This window comes from Pezoporus wallicus, unplaced genomic scaffold (assembly GCF_028554395.1).
Source record: "Pezoporus wallicus isolate ANWC-B61680 ecotype Strahan unplaced genomic scaffold, APGP_CSIRO_Pwel_v1 scaffold_7392, whole genome shotgun sequence".
Lineage (NCBI taxonomy): Eukaryota > Metazoa > Chordata > Aves > Psittaciformes > Psittacidae > Pezoporus > Pezoporus wallicus.
Window position 1 is genome coordinate 2,953,579 of NW_026639923.1, and position 13,483 is coordinate 2,967,061.

The 13,483-nt window shown below is 42.7% G+C and overlaps 2 protein-coding genes across 3 annotated transcripts in view; one reads left to right on the forward strand and one right to left on the reverse strand.

Moving 5' to 3' along the window:
- DNAAF5 (dynein axonemal assembly factor 5) overlaps positions 1-7,144 on the reverse strand; it is a 28,928-nt gene extending 21,784 nt beyond the window's left edge. The window contains exons 1-5 of the mRNA XM_057416798.1: positions 6,580-7,144; positions 5,959-6,143; positions 5,001-5,125; positions 4,454-4,569; positions 1,064-1,296 (exon numbers count right to left, since the gene is read on the reverse strand). Of these exons, the coding sequence (XP_057272781.1) occupies positions 1,064-1,296; positions 4,454-4,569; positions 5,001-5,125; positions 5,959-6,143; positions 6,580-7,111 (1,191 nt within the window). The 5' untranslated portion in view covers positions 7,112-7,144. The remainder of the gene's footprint in view (positions 1-1,063; positions 1,297-4,453; positions 4,570-5,000; positions 5,126-5,958; positions 6,144-6,579) is intronic.
- Positions 7,145-7,423: 279 nt separating this feature from the next.
- PRKAR1B (protein kinase cAMP-dependent type I regulatory subunit beta) overlaps positions 7,424-13,483 on the forward strand; it is a 101,264-nt gene continuing 95,204 nt past the window's right edge. The window contains exons 1-2 of one of the 2 annotated variants that reach the window (XM_057416799.1): positions 7,424-7,447; positions 9,850-10,053. In XM_057416799.1, coding sequence (XP_057272782.1) covers positions 9,877-10,053 — 177 coding nt within the window. In that variant the 5' untranslated portion in view covers positions 7,424-7,447; positions 9,850-9,876. Of the gene's footprint in view, positions 7,448-9,001; positions 9,024-9,849; positions 10,054-13,483 lie in introns of those variants that run through there. The other variant, XM_057416800.1, reaches the window with a different exon arrangement.

The window sequence follows — 13,483 nt, forward strand, 5'->3', positions numbered from 1 at the left end:
CAGAGGCCAGACATTGATTCTGAGAAGTGAGGTGGAAGGGGTGGAATAGCTAGAAGGGGATAACCGAGTAAGAACTGGGCAGAAGGAGAGAAACAATTCAGGAAAAATTAACAACAATTAGTACTAACTCTAAAGACAACAAAAAATTGCAGGGGAAAAAGGAAGAAAAATTATTATTTCAGAAATGGATTTAATGGTCTATATAGCTCAACTGATACCTAAAGAAAAGCTTTGATTTAGGAAATAACTTTTTCTGACATTAGACTACTTCTATCCAGTAAGCAGAATACATTCTTTCAATTTCCTAAAGCTATAAGGTTTTTTTTTGTTATACCTGTGTTCTTTTCCTTGTGCAGAAATATGAACAGAAGATTTTATCTTAAAATCATACATTTGTATGACCTGTCTGTCCTTTGGTAAATCTATCTAATGTCCTCAACTACATCTGTTTTATTGATTTATTGTTGATCAAAGTGTTGAAAGCATCAATTGTTGGAAAAAACTGATCCTAATAATTCTTCCCCCCCCCCCCCCAAAAAAAAAGCTCCCACCCCCTAAAAAAAAAGCATCATTTTACAAGCAGTAAGTGAAATATTCAAACACTGACTATGGGTATCATGTGGAATAAACACAGCTTAATATTTGGTTGGGATTATGGTTGGATTATGCAGCAGGGGGAGATAACTGAAATTAACATAAAAGGGCATGACTTGCATGGGTTTTTTAAATTTAAGTTGTTGCCCCAAGGTTTTTATTCTTTAATCTACTGCTTATCACTTTTAGAGAGATCACTGTCATGGGGTTGGCATATAAACTAATCGGCATTTAAATAACTTTACTATTGGTCTCCATACCAGTGACACAAGAATACATTTATCTTAGCATAGTAAGTAAGTAAAATTTTCACATAATTTTAACATTCTTAAAGTCCTGATTCTGATCTTTCAGTCATGGGCAATTTTCAGTGACCTAAAGTAAGGTCAAATCGCAGAAAATGGACTCAGGAATAAAGAACAGGGCTGTTATTGAGTGTACAATAGATACTTGAGCAGATTAAACTTACATTTTTAACCACATTGCTTTCTTCATCCAAGCATGCTTGGTACAAAGTTCTAAGCAGTAGCTCCATGTGCTGTGTTATGTGATCCTCTGCATGTAGCAGTAATGTATACAGAAGCTGGGATGCTTTTATTCTTGTGCTTTCAACCCAGTCTGTGATATCATGACAGAGACCAGGAAGAATTTTGGAGAGGTTTCTTGATACAAGCTCCCGACAACCTAGTCCTGGTCGAGTCACTAGAACAAAGCAAACAAAAAATTCCAAATGCTGCTGATGAATTTACCTGCAAAAGTTGCATTTTTTTACTATATAGTGCAGAATTTAAACTCCACACAGCTCTGAAAATTTTTGTATCTATTACTGGATGATGATTTAAAATGTTTACAGAAGGGGAAGAGAAAGAGAAGTTATATGGATAGGGCACATTACCCACTTTGGAAACCACAGCTTAATAAATTCCTTCAAATTTTAGTAACACAACTCCCATTAAAAAAATAAACTGAAACACACAGAGATAAACCAGAAGAAAGATGTTTGCATGCAAATGTTATGGTGTTACTGAGTTAAATTCAATTTGGAGAGGGAAAGGTAGAAGTCACAAATAGTACAGGAGAGACTGTAGTAAAACAAAGAATGTCAGTTGTGCCCTCTAAAGGGAATACAAATGTATTTAGCAAGTTAAAAGTAGAAAGGGTACTATGGCTTGTACAAGTGCTGTGTGATCAGGCCAACCAAACTGACAGTATTTTAAAAATTGCAGCTATTATGCAATAATTTCCCGCATTGGCCCCTGTCATTACAAATGCTAAAATGAAAACAGACTAAAGTGAATGGTCTGAAGAATATAAAAGGCTTATGAAATGCCTATGCAATATGCAATATGCAATATGCAATAGGGGGAAAAAATATTCAAGCATCAGGACATGAGTTGCTGCTTCTTTTGTCAATGGAGGGTAACATTTTGGATTATGAAAACTTACAATGATAGCAAAAGGTCAAACAAAGAAATCAGCTTGAGACAGCAAATACAGACTGGCATCCTATTCAACCTGAGGCAGAACTTTGTTTAAAGAATTCGGACCATTCTTTATCAGCAGTTCCTCCATTTCAGATGTTCAAATGCAGGCATTTATCCCTGTAGCTACTCCTGTCAAAGACTTCCCTGCTATAAACTGTCTGCACCTGTATCCTAAGGCAATGACTGCTATTGCTCAGTGGAAAGCTATTCAGTTGGTTGGATGACACCAGGTATGAGATCTAACTCTATTCTTCCTCTGACCTGCAATATCTGTCACTGTGAGATCAAAGAACAGGGGGGCTCATTATGTCAAGTCTATTAGTTTGACAGATGGACAAAGATCGTTAAGTAAAATGTACTAAAACTTACAGTTGTAAACAGATATTCCAGTATATTAAATAAATCAGAAGAACTGGAAATGAAGTGTTAAAATACATTATTATGATATCAAAAAACCCCAAAACACAAGTGTTTGTGGAGAGGAAAGAGAGGGGACAGACAAATAACATCTCATCCATAGACAGTCCATGGTAGACCACCACAAATTGTTACTTGAAACTAAGGTATACTGGTGTGTCTGATAAAGTTTTGTATCTGTAAGATCAAGTAGCCATCCATTCTTCCCTCTCAATTTTTATTCTCTTTATCACATAAAGCCTGTTAATAAGATATACAATTTGCAAGTAAAGATAAGCAGCAGCAAATTATATCTTAAAGTCACCATTAACTTGGGACTCAAGTCCAAAATTATCAGGTCACTTCTTTAAAATATTCTTTAGTTATGTACATATATACACATACATATATGTGTGTGTACGTACATCACATTCAAGCCTTAACTGCATCCTTCTACCAAGCATAATGCATGAAATGTCAAATGAATGCAGGGATGGAATATTGCTCAAATTCATGAAACCCATTTATTGTGCTAAGAAGATTATTTCAGAAAGTACCTATCATTTAATTATGAAGTAAATGATGGCTGTCCCTTTCTAAAATCCCAACAAAACTTTGCACGCACAAAAAATCCAACACACATCTGGAGAAAATGGAACTGAGTAACAGTATGAGCAATATAAATGGTAACAACTATTTCAAGAACTAGCATATGAGGTCTTTTATGACCATCACTATATGATGGTCCTTGGAGCTCAGGCACTCAAATTTATTAGTTTATGCATGTTAAAAAATTCTCTGATTGCCAAAAAAAGAAATACGTTTGTGCCATCACTAGTGGACGTAAAAGCACTCTTTATCATTTACAACCCCCTGAGGTAATACTAGATATAAACTAAGGAAGAAAGCAAAAAAAAATTGGAAAGGATAACAGATCAACTTGCCTGTCTGCAAAGCTAAACAATTCTGTCAAACCAGTCACCATTATGAAGTGCTTGTCCTTTCATTCAAGCATTACTGAGTAAAACAACTTTAAAGGAAAAAAAAAAAAAGAAAGGTGTAATTTCAAAGAAGAAAGAACTCCGGAACCCACTGTCATGGAAAGGATTTTGCTGCTGGGTATTCTGTGATGTGATTGTCACATAGGCACAAGTCAAGCATGAACCTGTTCTTTCACACCAAAAGAGTTTTTGTTCTGTTAAAAATGAGTACAGAAATCAATAAATGACCCATTTAAATCCTTTTTCTCACCAACGCCCATATGCATATTCTTAAACATTAACTTTATGAACCTGAGACAGGAAACAAGCTTCAAGCTACTGAAAACATATCATTTTAAAGGTACTAATAAATCATACGGTACTAAAAAAGTAATCTACCCGTGCTGCATATCTTGTTTTTTTTTGTGTATAAAAAAGGAAATTACTGTTTCTGTTCCCACATTCTTCATTTATGATGACAGATTTTAGTCAGCATTGCAGTGTCTCACAAAGAAGCCTGAAATCATTTCACTGCAAATTTTTCTTCCATGCCAATTCTGTGGATCATTAATGCTGTGTCTAGTTCTCATTATTCAAGGACTCAGCTCAGAGCTTCTTTCATCCTGCCTTCCCTTCCTTCTTTATGCCATTTCCAACCTGGCTGCTGGCTAATGTAGAATTTTCTGCCGCTTCTGCACCACTGCTTTACCTCTTTTTCAGCATATGCATTTTTATTTACTCTTTCTCCAAAATCCATTTTGGGATGAACAGGAAAAAAATAGTGTAGTTACTATAGAAATGTGTGTTTTTTTAATTTAAACAGAATTTTACATACATATATGCCATATATTATATTTATACATACATATGCTACCCCTACACAGTAACTAATATTACATCTTGTAATGAATATTACACATCAGGCTCTGCAGTCATTACTGCACTGCAGCTCTCAGGGATTACTGAGGAAGTAGAAACCACTTTCACTGCAACACTTACCTCCTTTGGGATAATGAGATGGTGAAACAGTAAAATCCATCTTATCCTTCAGATCATCTTCATTTTCCTTCTCCCACTGCAAGCCTATCTTTTCCCAGTAAGTCCATGCCAGTTTCCTAGACATAAAATAAGAGCTTTATACCATCATGCCCCCAGAATTAAAACTTCTAAAATGGGACTTCTAGAAAATCTGACTTCTTAAATTCAGCTGGAAGGATGGGAAGCATTCCTGCCATTTAACCCAGGCACATTGAGAGTTTATGCTTCTTTTGTACTCAGTGGACAGAGGTCACCTCTTCCAAAGGATAATTCTGTCTCTGTCTACCTCTCTTGTCTTCGTCTCTCTCATACTTACTTGAATGTAGCGTAGAAGAACAATATAAGCAAAGTTACTGAGGATAATGCTGTCATTTTGGGCTTAAGAATAAACAAAGAAACAACCCCTTGGATGGGATTTTTTCCTCCAAGCAATACATCTGTGAACATAGAAACACTTCCACATATGACAACTACATAAGGGTGGGGGGGAGAGAAATTTTCTGCTTACGTATTTTCGGGAATTTCATCAGTAAAGCTGCCAAGTAACAAAGGGATCAACTTGTGAAAATATGAGTATCTGTCTCGTAGGTGCAACAACCATTCTCCGATGACAGTTGTTACAGCGTGCCGAACCTACATGGATACAAAAAGACTGTTTTAAATATACCAAGAAAATACCAGAAAAATTAAAAAATAGTTATTACTTTTGGTACATAAGACTTGGTAAAGTGCATCAGTAGTCTCAGAAGAAGTTACAAGAACAGGATTCCCACATTGCAGCAAGCAACTTAAGCAATATGCAAGGTATCACGCTCCCTCTTGTTTTCTCACTCTGGCTTTACTGCTGCACAAAAGCACGTCTCCAAGAGGAAAACAAGATACAAACCTAACTCAGGAAACTCTTAAATTCTCATGGTTGGTATCTCTCTGAGAATATATGAAATGTACATTCTTTGAAATGTGAGGATTTCCAACCACATCTCCAGAAGACAATTTTCTCTGTTCACTATAAAGGAAGCTTAAGCTAAATAATGTGAATATACCCACTCAAAAATTAAAAGTATTTTAGTTATGACTAAGTTGCAGATTTTAAAATCACTGCCTCAATCACACCTTATGAAGGGACCAATACCAGAAGTGTTTGTTAAGCACCTGAAAAGGCCACAGAATCAAGTCCCAGGGAGATTTAATGTAAGAATTTAAGACAGAATTGAAGGCAACCATTGAAATAAAAGGATGTCTACAAACACCCACAGCCTGAAGAAATGGACAGCAGATGAACAGGTGGCCAACCTTGGGTTTGGACAGTGTACAACTGGCAAAGCCTGTGAGTGACATGTTTACGTATCTTAATGTAATAAATGAAAGCTGAAAACTGGGAAGGGTGAGGGAGGAAAGCACCAAACCACCCAGAAACAGATATAAAACAAATCCAGGAGGGGAAAAAAAAAATAAAATAAGCACACCTTGGGAATTTCATCAAAAAATCTCTGGGCCAGATGAGACAGAACATCATCCACAGACTTCCCATTTCCAAACTGTATCACTGCTCCCGTAGCTTGAATTACATCAACACGAACTCTGTAGTGCTGGTGCGATATTGTTTGCATTAAGGGTTTTATCAGAGATTCTGACTGCATATGGAAGTGCTCTGTTAGGGCAGAGAGACAGAAACTTCAAGTGTGCCTTTCTCTATGCATGTGACAGACCTTGAGCAACATGTTTTCTGTAACACTATGAACAGCAGCCTGATTACTGTCACTGCATTTGCGCAGCAAGCATATTTAACTTTATACTATATTAGAGCTGAATGCTAGCCCACATGCACTCCCCTAACCTTCTCCTCCCACTATTACCCACATATTGTAACAGCTTAGCATCCCTGCTTGGTACAGCCTTTATCCAACATATCCTCCAAGGCCTGAAGAGTACACCTGTCAGGATGTGTGCAACTTCTCATCTCTCTCCCTCTCCTGCTTGCATCCCTACAATCTCCTACCGGTCCCCACCTCAGCCCCTGTCACCCCAGGAGACTGGAGGCTCACATTAGCCCACTGCTCTTCTCTTTGTCCATCCCTAGGCCCCACCTGGCATGGCCTGGGCGCAGGCCACAGCGCTCCTGCAACTTTCACGCCTGACCTCGGCATAGTTGTCGAGGAGTGTGGTCTGGAGGATGCGGATAACATCGCTGAGGTAGGGGGCCGTGGAGGCCCCGCACCGCAGCAGCAGGAGGCTCAAGAGCTGGACTAGGCCGAGGCGCAGCTCCTCGCTGGGCTCGAAGCCCTGCGGCGGGCAGAGACGCTGGGCCAGCAACGGCAAGAGGACGGGCAGCGCCTCGCCGGGCGGGTCGCCGTGACTGACCCCGTGGCAGAGAAGCTGAAGGGCGAGCTCCCGGCACCGCTCCGCCGCGTCCCCCGCCACGCAGCGCGCCAGCGGCCGTAACAGCTGCGCGCCGAAAACCTCCTGCACCACGGCGTCCGAGAGCGGCCGCCCCAGCACCTCGGCGCGGATGGCCTCCAGCGCCCGCAGCCGCGCCGCCCGGCCGCAGTTGGGCTGCTGCAGGCAGCTCAGCTGCCGGCTCACGGCCTGCGCCACCTCGGCCGCCCCGACCGCCGCCATGCTCGCCTGTCGCTACGGAAATGGCGTTACTAAGGACGCGCGAGGCTTTTACGACGGCGGCCGAGCGCTTTACAGCTTTACACACCGACGGCGGTGGGGTGGGCTTTGGGGAACGGGACGGCTCTGCTCTCGCTGCGGCCCCGCAGCAAAGCGCCGAGGAGGCAGGGCGGTAGTTTCAGCAGGTATGATAGCTTCCAGCAGCATAGGAACCCGTTATTCGTATGTCGCGGGGAGAAAGGAGAAGCAAACCTGAGGGAAACCCACGGGTGCCTGTAGCTGGTGGAAGGGCTGAGGGGACCGGCGCAGGGAGATGTTACCCTGTGGAAACTTCCACAGGTAACATGCTACTTGCATCACTTGTCCCTTCATTCTTTTTTCTCTGGAGGGATCAATACTGCAGTGGCAGCAGTAGTACCATTTTTTACCAGTTCTTGTAACAGCCTTATGTAATTTTTAGTGTTCATTTGTATTAATATATATATAGTGTTCATACTGTACTTATGTGTACTTTAAACAACCTGACATTTTGTGTGCTATTCTGATGGCTGCGATCAGCACACCTCAAACCAGAAAGGTCGCCAGGGTTCTTTTCTTGAGTACTCATACTTGAAGTGCAATAAACTATAGAACTAATTCAAATTATTCTTTTGAAATCATAGAATCACAGAATGGTTTGAGTTGGAAGGGACCTTAAAGCTCATCTAGATCCAATCCCCTGCCAAAAGCAGGGACAACCTTCCACTAGTCTGGAGTGCTCAAAGCTGTCCAGCGTGGCCTTGAACACTTCATAGCAGTCTATTCTGTTGTTATGCTGCTCGTCACTTGACTGTGAACCTTTGGAGTCTTTTTTCACCCTTTATTCTGTGGGAGCCACAAGTGTGAGCTCCCTAGGAGCAGAGGAAATACTAACGTGTATTGGAGCATTCCTGACAGCACACACGGGCACCTGGCCCAGCAAAGGTGCTGGCCCTTGTCTGAGCCCTGTCTATGACCACACTCCTTATGGACTGGCATGGATGTGCTCCTGGGGGTGATGACTTGCTCTAAATACCCAAGTGACTAGTCTGGTGAGATGCTCTTTCTGAGCTACAGAGTGCAACAGGCCTGGTGGCCCCTGGGCCATGGAAATATTGGGGCTGTGCACTCTTACCTGGACTCATCAGCCCATCCTTCATGGCCAGCCTGTCCTTCATGGTCAGGCTGTTCTCTGTGGCCAGCCCATCCTTCATGGCCAACCCGTACTTCTTGGCAAGGCAACATTTCACAGCTAGACTACTGTCCTTTGTGGACAGCCCATCCTTCATGATTTGGCCACCTTTCATTTGTGGCCAAGCTGTTGTCCTTCATGTCTAGCCTGTGCTTAATAGTCAGGCCACCTTTCATGGCCAGCTCATCTTTTGTGGCCAGGCCACATTTCAGGGCCAGCCTGTCCTTCATGGCCATTCCCATCCTTCATGGCCAGGCCACCTTTCGGGTCCAGCCCATCCTTTGTGGTGAGGTGTATCTCTCACGGCCATGCCCATCCCTCATGGCCACGCCGTGGACCTTTGTGTCAGCCCGTACTCGGCTACCAGGCCTGTCTTCCGGGGGCCAGCCCGTCCCCAGTGCGGCGAGCAGGGCAGCCGGTGAGGTGCGGGCCCTTTCGGGCCGCCTCTCCCGCGGAGGCGGCGGGAAGGCCGCGCCCGCCGGTGAGTGACGGCGGCGGCGGGACTTCCTGCAGGCGGGCGGGTGAGCGGCGGCAGGGTCGGAGCTTTTGTGCGGGAGCAGCGGGGTGCGGGTCCCCGGGCGTGCAGCGAGGAGAGGCGACGGCGGCTGCAGGGCGGATACCGACAGGGGAGCCCCTTCCTCTGCCTCCACTGCCGGGAAAGGATTGAGGTGCTGCCGCCGCCGCTCAGCCGCCTCCAGTCATCAGGTATTTACCGGCCCCTCCGTCCCGCGCTGCCCTCAGCGCTCCCCTGGCAGCGGCCGGGAGCGGAGCCTGGTGCGGGGGAGGCAGGGACGGGCCGATCTCCCAGCCCGGGCCCGGGGGATGCGCTGCTCGGGGTCGCCCTGCTAGGGCCGGGGCCGCGGCCGCCTCTGCGCTCTCCCGCCCCCCTGGGCCTGCCCCGCTGCCCGCTGTGCCCGCACCCCTCCGTCCCGTTCAGCCCCGGAGCTCCCAGCGTGCCGGGCAGGAAGGGACGGTGTAACCGCTGCTGTCGCGGATTTTGGTTTGCAAAGGAGGGGTCGTATGCTCGCTGAGGGCAATAAAGAGAAGTTTGGGGTTGTTTTCTCCCCCAGTTGCCGAACCTCGCCTTGGACGGCTCAGCTGCTTCCTTCCAGTCTCCCCCCAGACCTGTAACGGTCCCTTGCTGTGAATGGGGGAGAAATTAAAATTTACCAGAAAACTGGTGATGGGGAGGTAGTCCCCAAGGGAATAGAAAACCTAGGCTTTACACTGGCATTTAATAGCTGTCTTTGAAACGCATGGCTTTGTGTGATTAATTGCACCGGTTTTGCCCAAAGGTTGACCACCGTCTAGGAGTTAAAATCCTCTTTTTGTACTTACTGGTGTGTTGGTTGTACAAAGATGACACAGTTCAGCATTTCCACATACAGCTCCAGAACATTAAAACCTTCAGCGCTGATAGCTCTTGAATAGGCAACAGGCAATATTAAAATGTCTTTGCTCCCTCAGATCTCCCTGACAAAGGATTTGGGAACTGTCTCTTATCTCTTTCTTGCACCATTTTCTTACCTAGGTCTGTTTTCTGTTTACAAGCCTGAAGATGGCTGCTGCTTCTTCCTGCAGTGTTGAAGAAGACGAGAGCCTGAAGGGATGTGAACTCTATGTTCAGAAGCATAACATCCAACAGATTTTAAAAGAGTGTATTGTAAACCTTTGCATAGCAAAGCCAGACCGACCCATGAAGTTCCTCAGAGAACACTTTGAAAAATTAGAAAAGGTCAGTGATTTTCAGGTGATTTGTAATTTTTCATTTGTAAACTGAAAAAGTTTATTTAAAAAGTTTCAAACATTTTGGTGTATTTTTCCTTTAAAATTTTAAATTATCAAACTGCTGTTAAGAACAGACTCTTAGAAGAAAAAACCCTTGCTCTTTCTTTATTTGCTGATGTTTGCTATAATATTTGCTGTAATCTAGAATTTTTTGTGCATAACACCAAGGTTATAATTTTTCATCAAACTGCACTTGTTAAAAATGACCTGAAGAGTTATCAGCGTACTTTGTGTTACGATACATGGAGTCCTGAACTTTACTCTATGGGAAGAACCTGCCTGCAAAATCAGAAGTTGCTGTTCCCTGTTTATTCCAGTGTCAGGTGATGTGGTTTCCCCTTCTCCTAAAACTGAACTATATCAGGGAACCGGGAAGTTCTAAAAACCATGGAGCAGTTTGCTGGTTTGTTTTGCTGCTCTTACCCGTCTGCATTGCTTATTCCAGGATCCTCCAACATGAGATGCATTCAGAGAGAGACTTAATACACTGTGAATGTCTTCAAAAGCAGCATAGAAGGGGAAATGTTTTAAAACATTCCCAGACAAATCCTACTGGACAAGTCTACTGGTGTCTTTTGCAGGATGTGCATGTTGTGTGAGCACAACTTTTCTGGGGATGTGATTCCTCCAGAAATAAGTGGAAGCACAGGGCTGCAAGTTGTTGGTTATATGAGTTCTTAGTCTGCCAGAGACTTTATTAATATACTTAGTTTATGAAGATGATTATTTGCTTTTTTTGAATGAAATGTTTCAGGTTTGTAGGCTTAAGATGCAAGTCTTGTGTGATTTTTTTCCTTCCAGAGGCAGAATTTTGCAAAGACAGAGCAAGAACAATAATAACTAGTGAATAGTACGTAGATCTGATACATTACAAGTGATAAATACATTTTATATATGTCACTGTCCACTTTTTGGATGGTTTCTTTTTTATAGGTGAGTATATGCCAGATTTGTGTAGCTTTAAAAAAATGCAAACATTGCCTTTTGGTGGAAGCCCAATAAGAATGCCTGCAATGTCAGGGAGGGGTAGGAAGTACAAGAGGTTTTTTAACTATAATGTTTCTTATTAAAAAATTCCCCAAACCTCATAGTTCTGCATGTTCTAAACTACTGAGAGCCACAACCCATTTCAGGAGAGTGAAGTCTGTTGAATTTCCATTATCATGTTACAAGTTGTTACCCGTCTTTCTTTGTGCAGTTCTGGACCTCCTGGCAAGAAGGATAAACACAAGTTTTGCAAAAAATGCTAAAATATGCCATAGTATTTTAGGATATTCTCCACAGCTAGTGGGATTACTTCAGTTGTTGTACTGAGGGAGTTTGGCTTTATCGATTTAAACGCAGTACACAGAATTGAGATACGAAGGCAGTTTCTACCGGTGAGTAGTTAGATACTCATAGAATCATAGAATGGTTTGGGTTGGGACCTTAAGATATCTTCTTCCAGCCGCCTGCCATGGGCAGGGAAACTGCACACTAAACCATGTCACCAAAGACTCCATTCAGCCTGGCCTTGAACACTGCCAGGGATGGAGCATTCACAGCTTCCTTGGGCAAGCCATTCCAGTGCCTCACCACCATAACAGTAAAGAACTACTTCCTTATATCTAACCTAAACTTCCCATTTTAAGTTTGAGCCCATTCTTTCATGTAACTTCCTGTTATTTCCCAAAGAATAGCAGATTCCACAATCTTATATCAGAATATCAATCAGAATGCAAATGCAGAAGCTGATGGGTATCACTTCTCTCAAAACAAAGGAGATAATTTAGAAACAACCAGTCTCAAGGCATTAAGATCAGTGGATATTGTGCTTAGTATGGAAGGAAATAATCTTGACACCGACTCTCCAGAGCAGCCTGGGAGCTAAGCTTGCTAGGCCTAAAGGCCTTAGGATGCTTCTGGAGGTTTCCAGCACTGTAATTCTCATTCCTGCAGTGGTTTGACTTTGTTGCTGAACCACCTCTGATGACTTTCTTGTAATGAACTGCACTGTGGAGGATATTCTGCTCTAGGGTAGTATTTTGACTTGGTTGGTTACAGAATAACAGTTGAAGGAAGGTTTGTAAAGCTAGAGAAATAATTTCAATGAGTTTTATCTTGTTTTTAGAAGAAGCTTGTCATATATATGTATCTTTAAGAATCTTAATGGACTTGTGAATTTAGCAGTTGCCCATTAGAGCAATACACTGATATGGCACATGCACTATTAGCTTCTTTAATTTCGTGCCTGTGCAGGGAGAGGTGTGAAAATCTTTAGGTTTAGCACGATTTTCTAACAAAGTCACGTATTTTTCCACCAAAGTGTGATATTTTGGGGTTGTTTTCCAAACTCATTAAAATAGACAACATGCTTCACTGAAGAGAGCAGTAGAATAACAGTTTCTCTGTCAAAAAATCATGTGGGCAGTTTGGAGATGAAGTGTGGGATATTTTTCAAGTAGTTAAAAGAGGAGCTTATGGAAAATGTGTAGAGCTCGATCCACATCAGTATTTTCGAGCTACCTCAGAGGTGAATACAGAAAAAAGTTTATTTCATTGTGCTAATTCTTAACTACATCCCATAAAATCAACTTAGAAAAGCAAGATTTATTATCATATGCAAGATCAGATCATAAATGCTCTTCACCTTACTTCTGATGACATCAACGTCAGGTCCACTGCCTTCAGCCTACATCTGTACTGCTGAATGAAAAAGGGCCAGGGACTAACCCCTGACCCCACAACACTAACTGGCCCCGGATATTATTCTTAGGCCTAACACATCTAGGAGCAGGTTTGTTTTGGCAGGAGTCAGTACGAGCAGCTCAGAACAGAGCCAGGGAATGAGCTAAGAGTTGAGGGATGTGGACTGTCCTGAGCTAGTATTCAGGTCCAAGGCTGGGCCATTTTTTATTTCACAGTATAGACATGGCCTGAGAGGGCTGTAAAGTGAGAACATGAATAAACACTTAGGAATAAAGTGCAAAAGGTTGAGATTTGATGTTTGATTCCACAGGCGTCGTTTTCAGATGGAGAAGTGCCATGGTTAGAATGAAATGCCTGATGCCTTTTTAAGTTTGCAGCTTATTTGTATCAAGTACAATATTAGAAAACAGCCCTCTGAAAACAGTTGGAGGACATCGATATTTTTCTGTTCACTTAGTACTGGCAGGACCTGCTTGTCTTAAGATGCCAGTAACTGCTGGGAATCAGCCTAAGTTTCTGTATTCTGAAGTTTGCAAGTCAGTTTTCACATGCTGTGACTTACAAACTTCAAGATGTACTCTGATCACCTTAACAGATAATTTCTTAAAATCTTTAACATTCCATTGAGCACAGAAAAAGAGTTGAAAACAGTTTAGATACCTTAGATTTCCAGAATTATGTAATGTTTT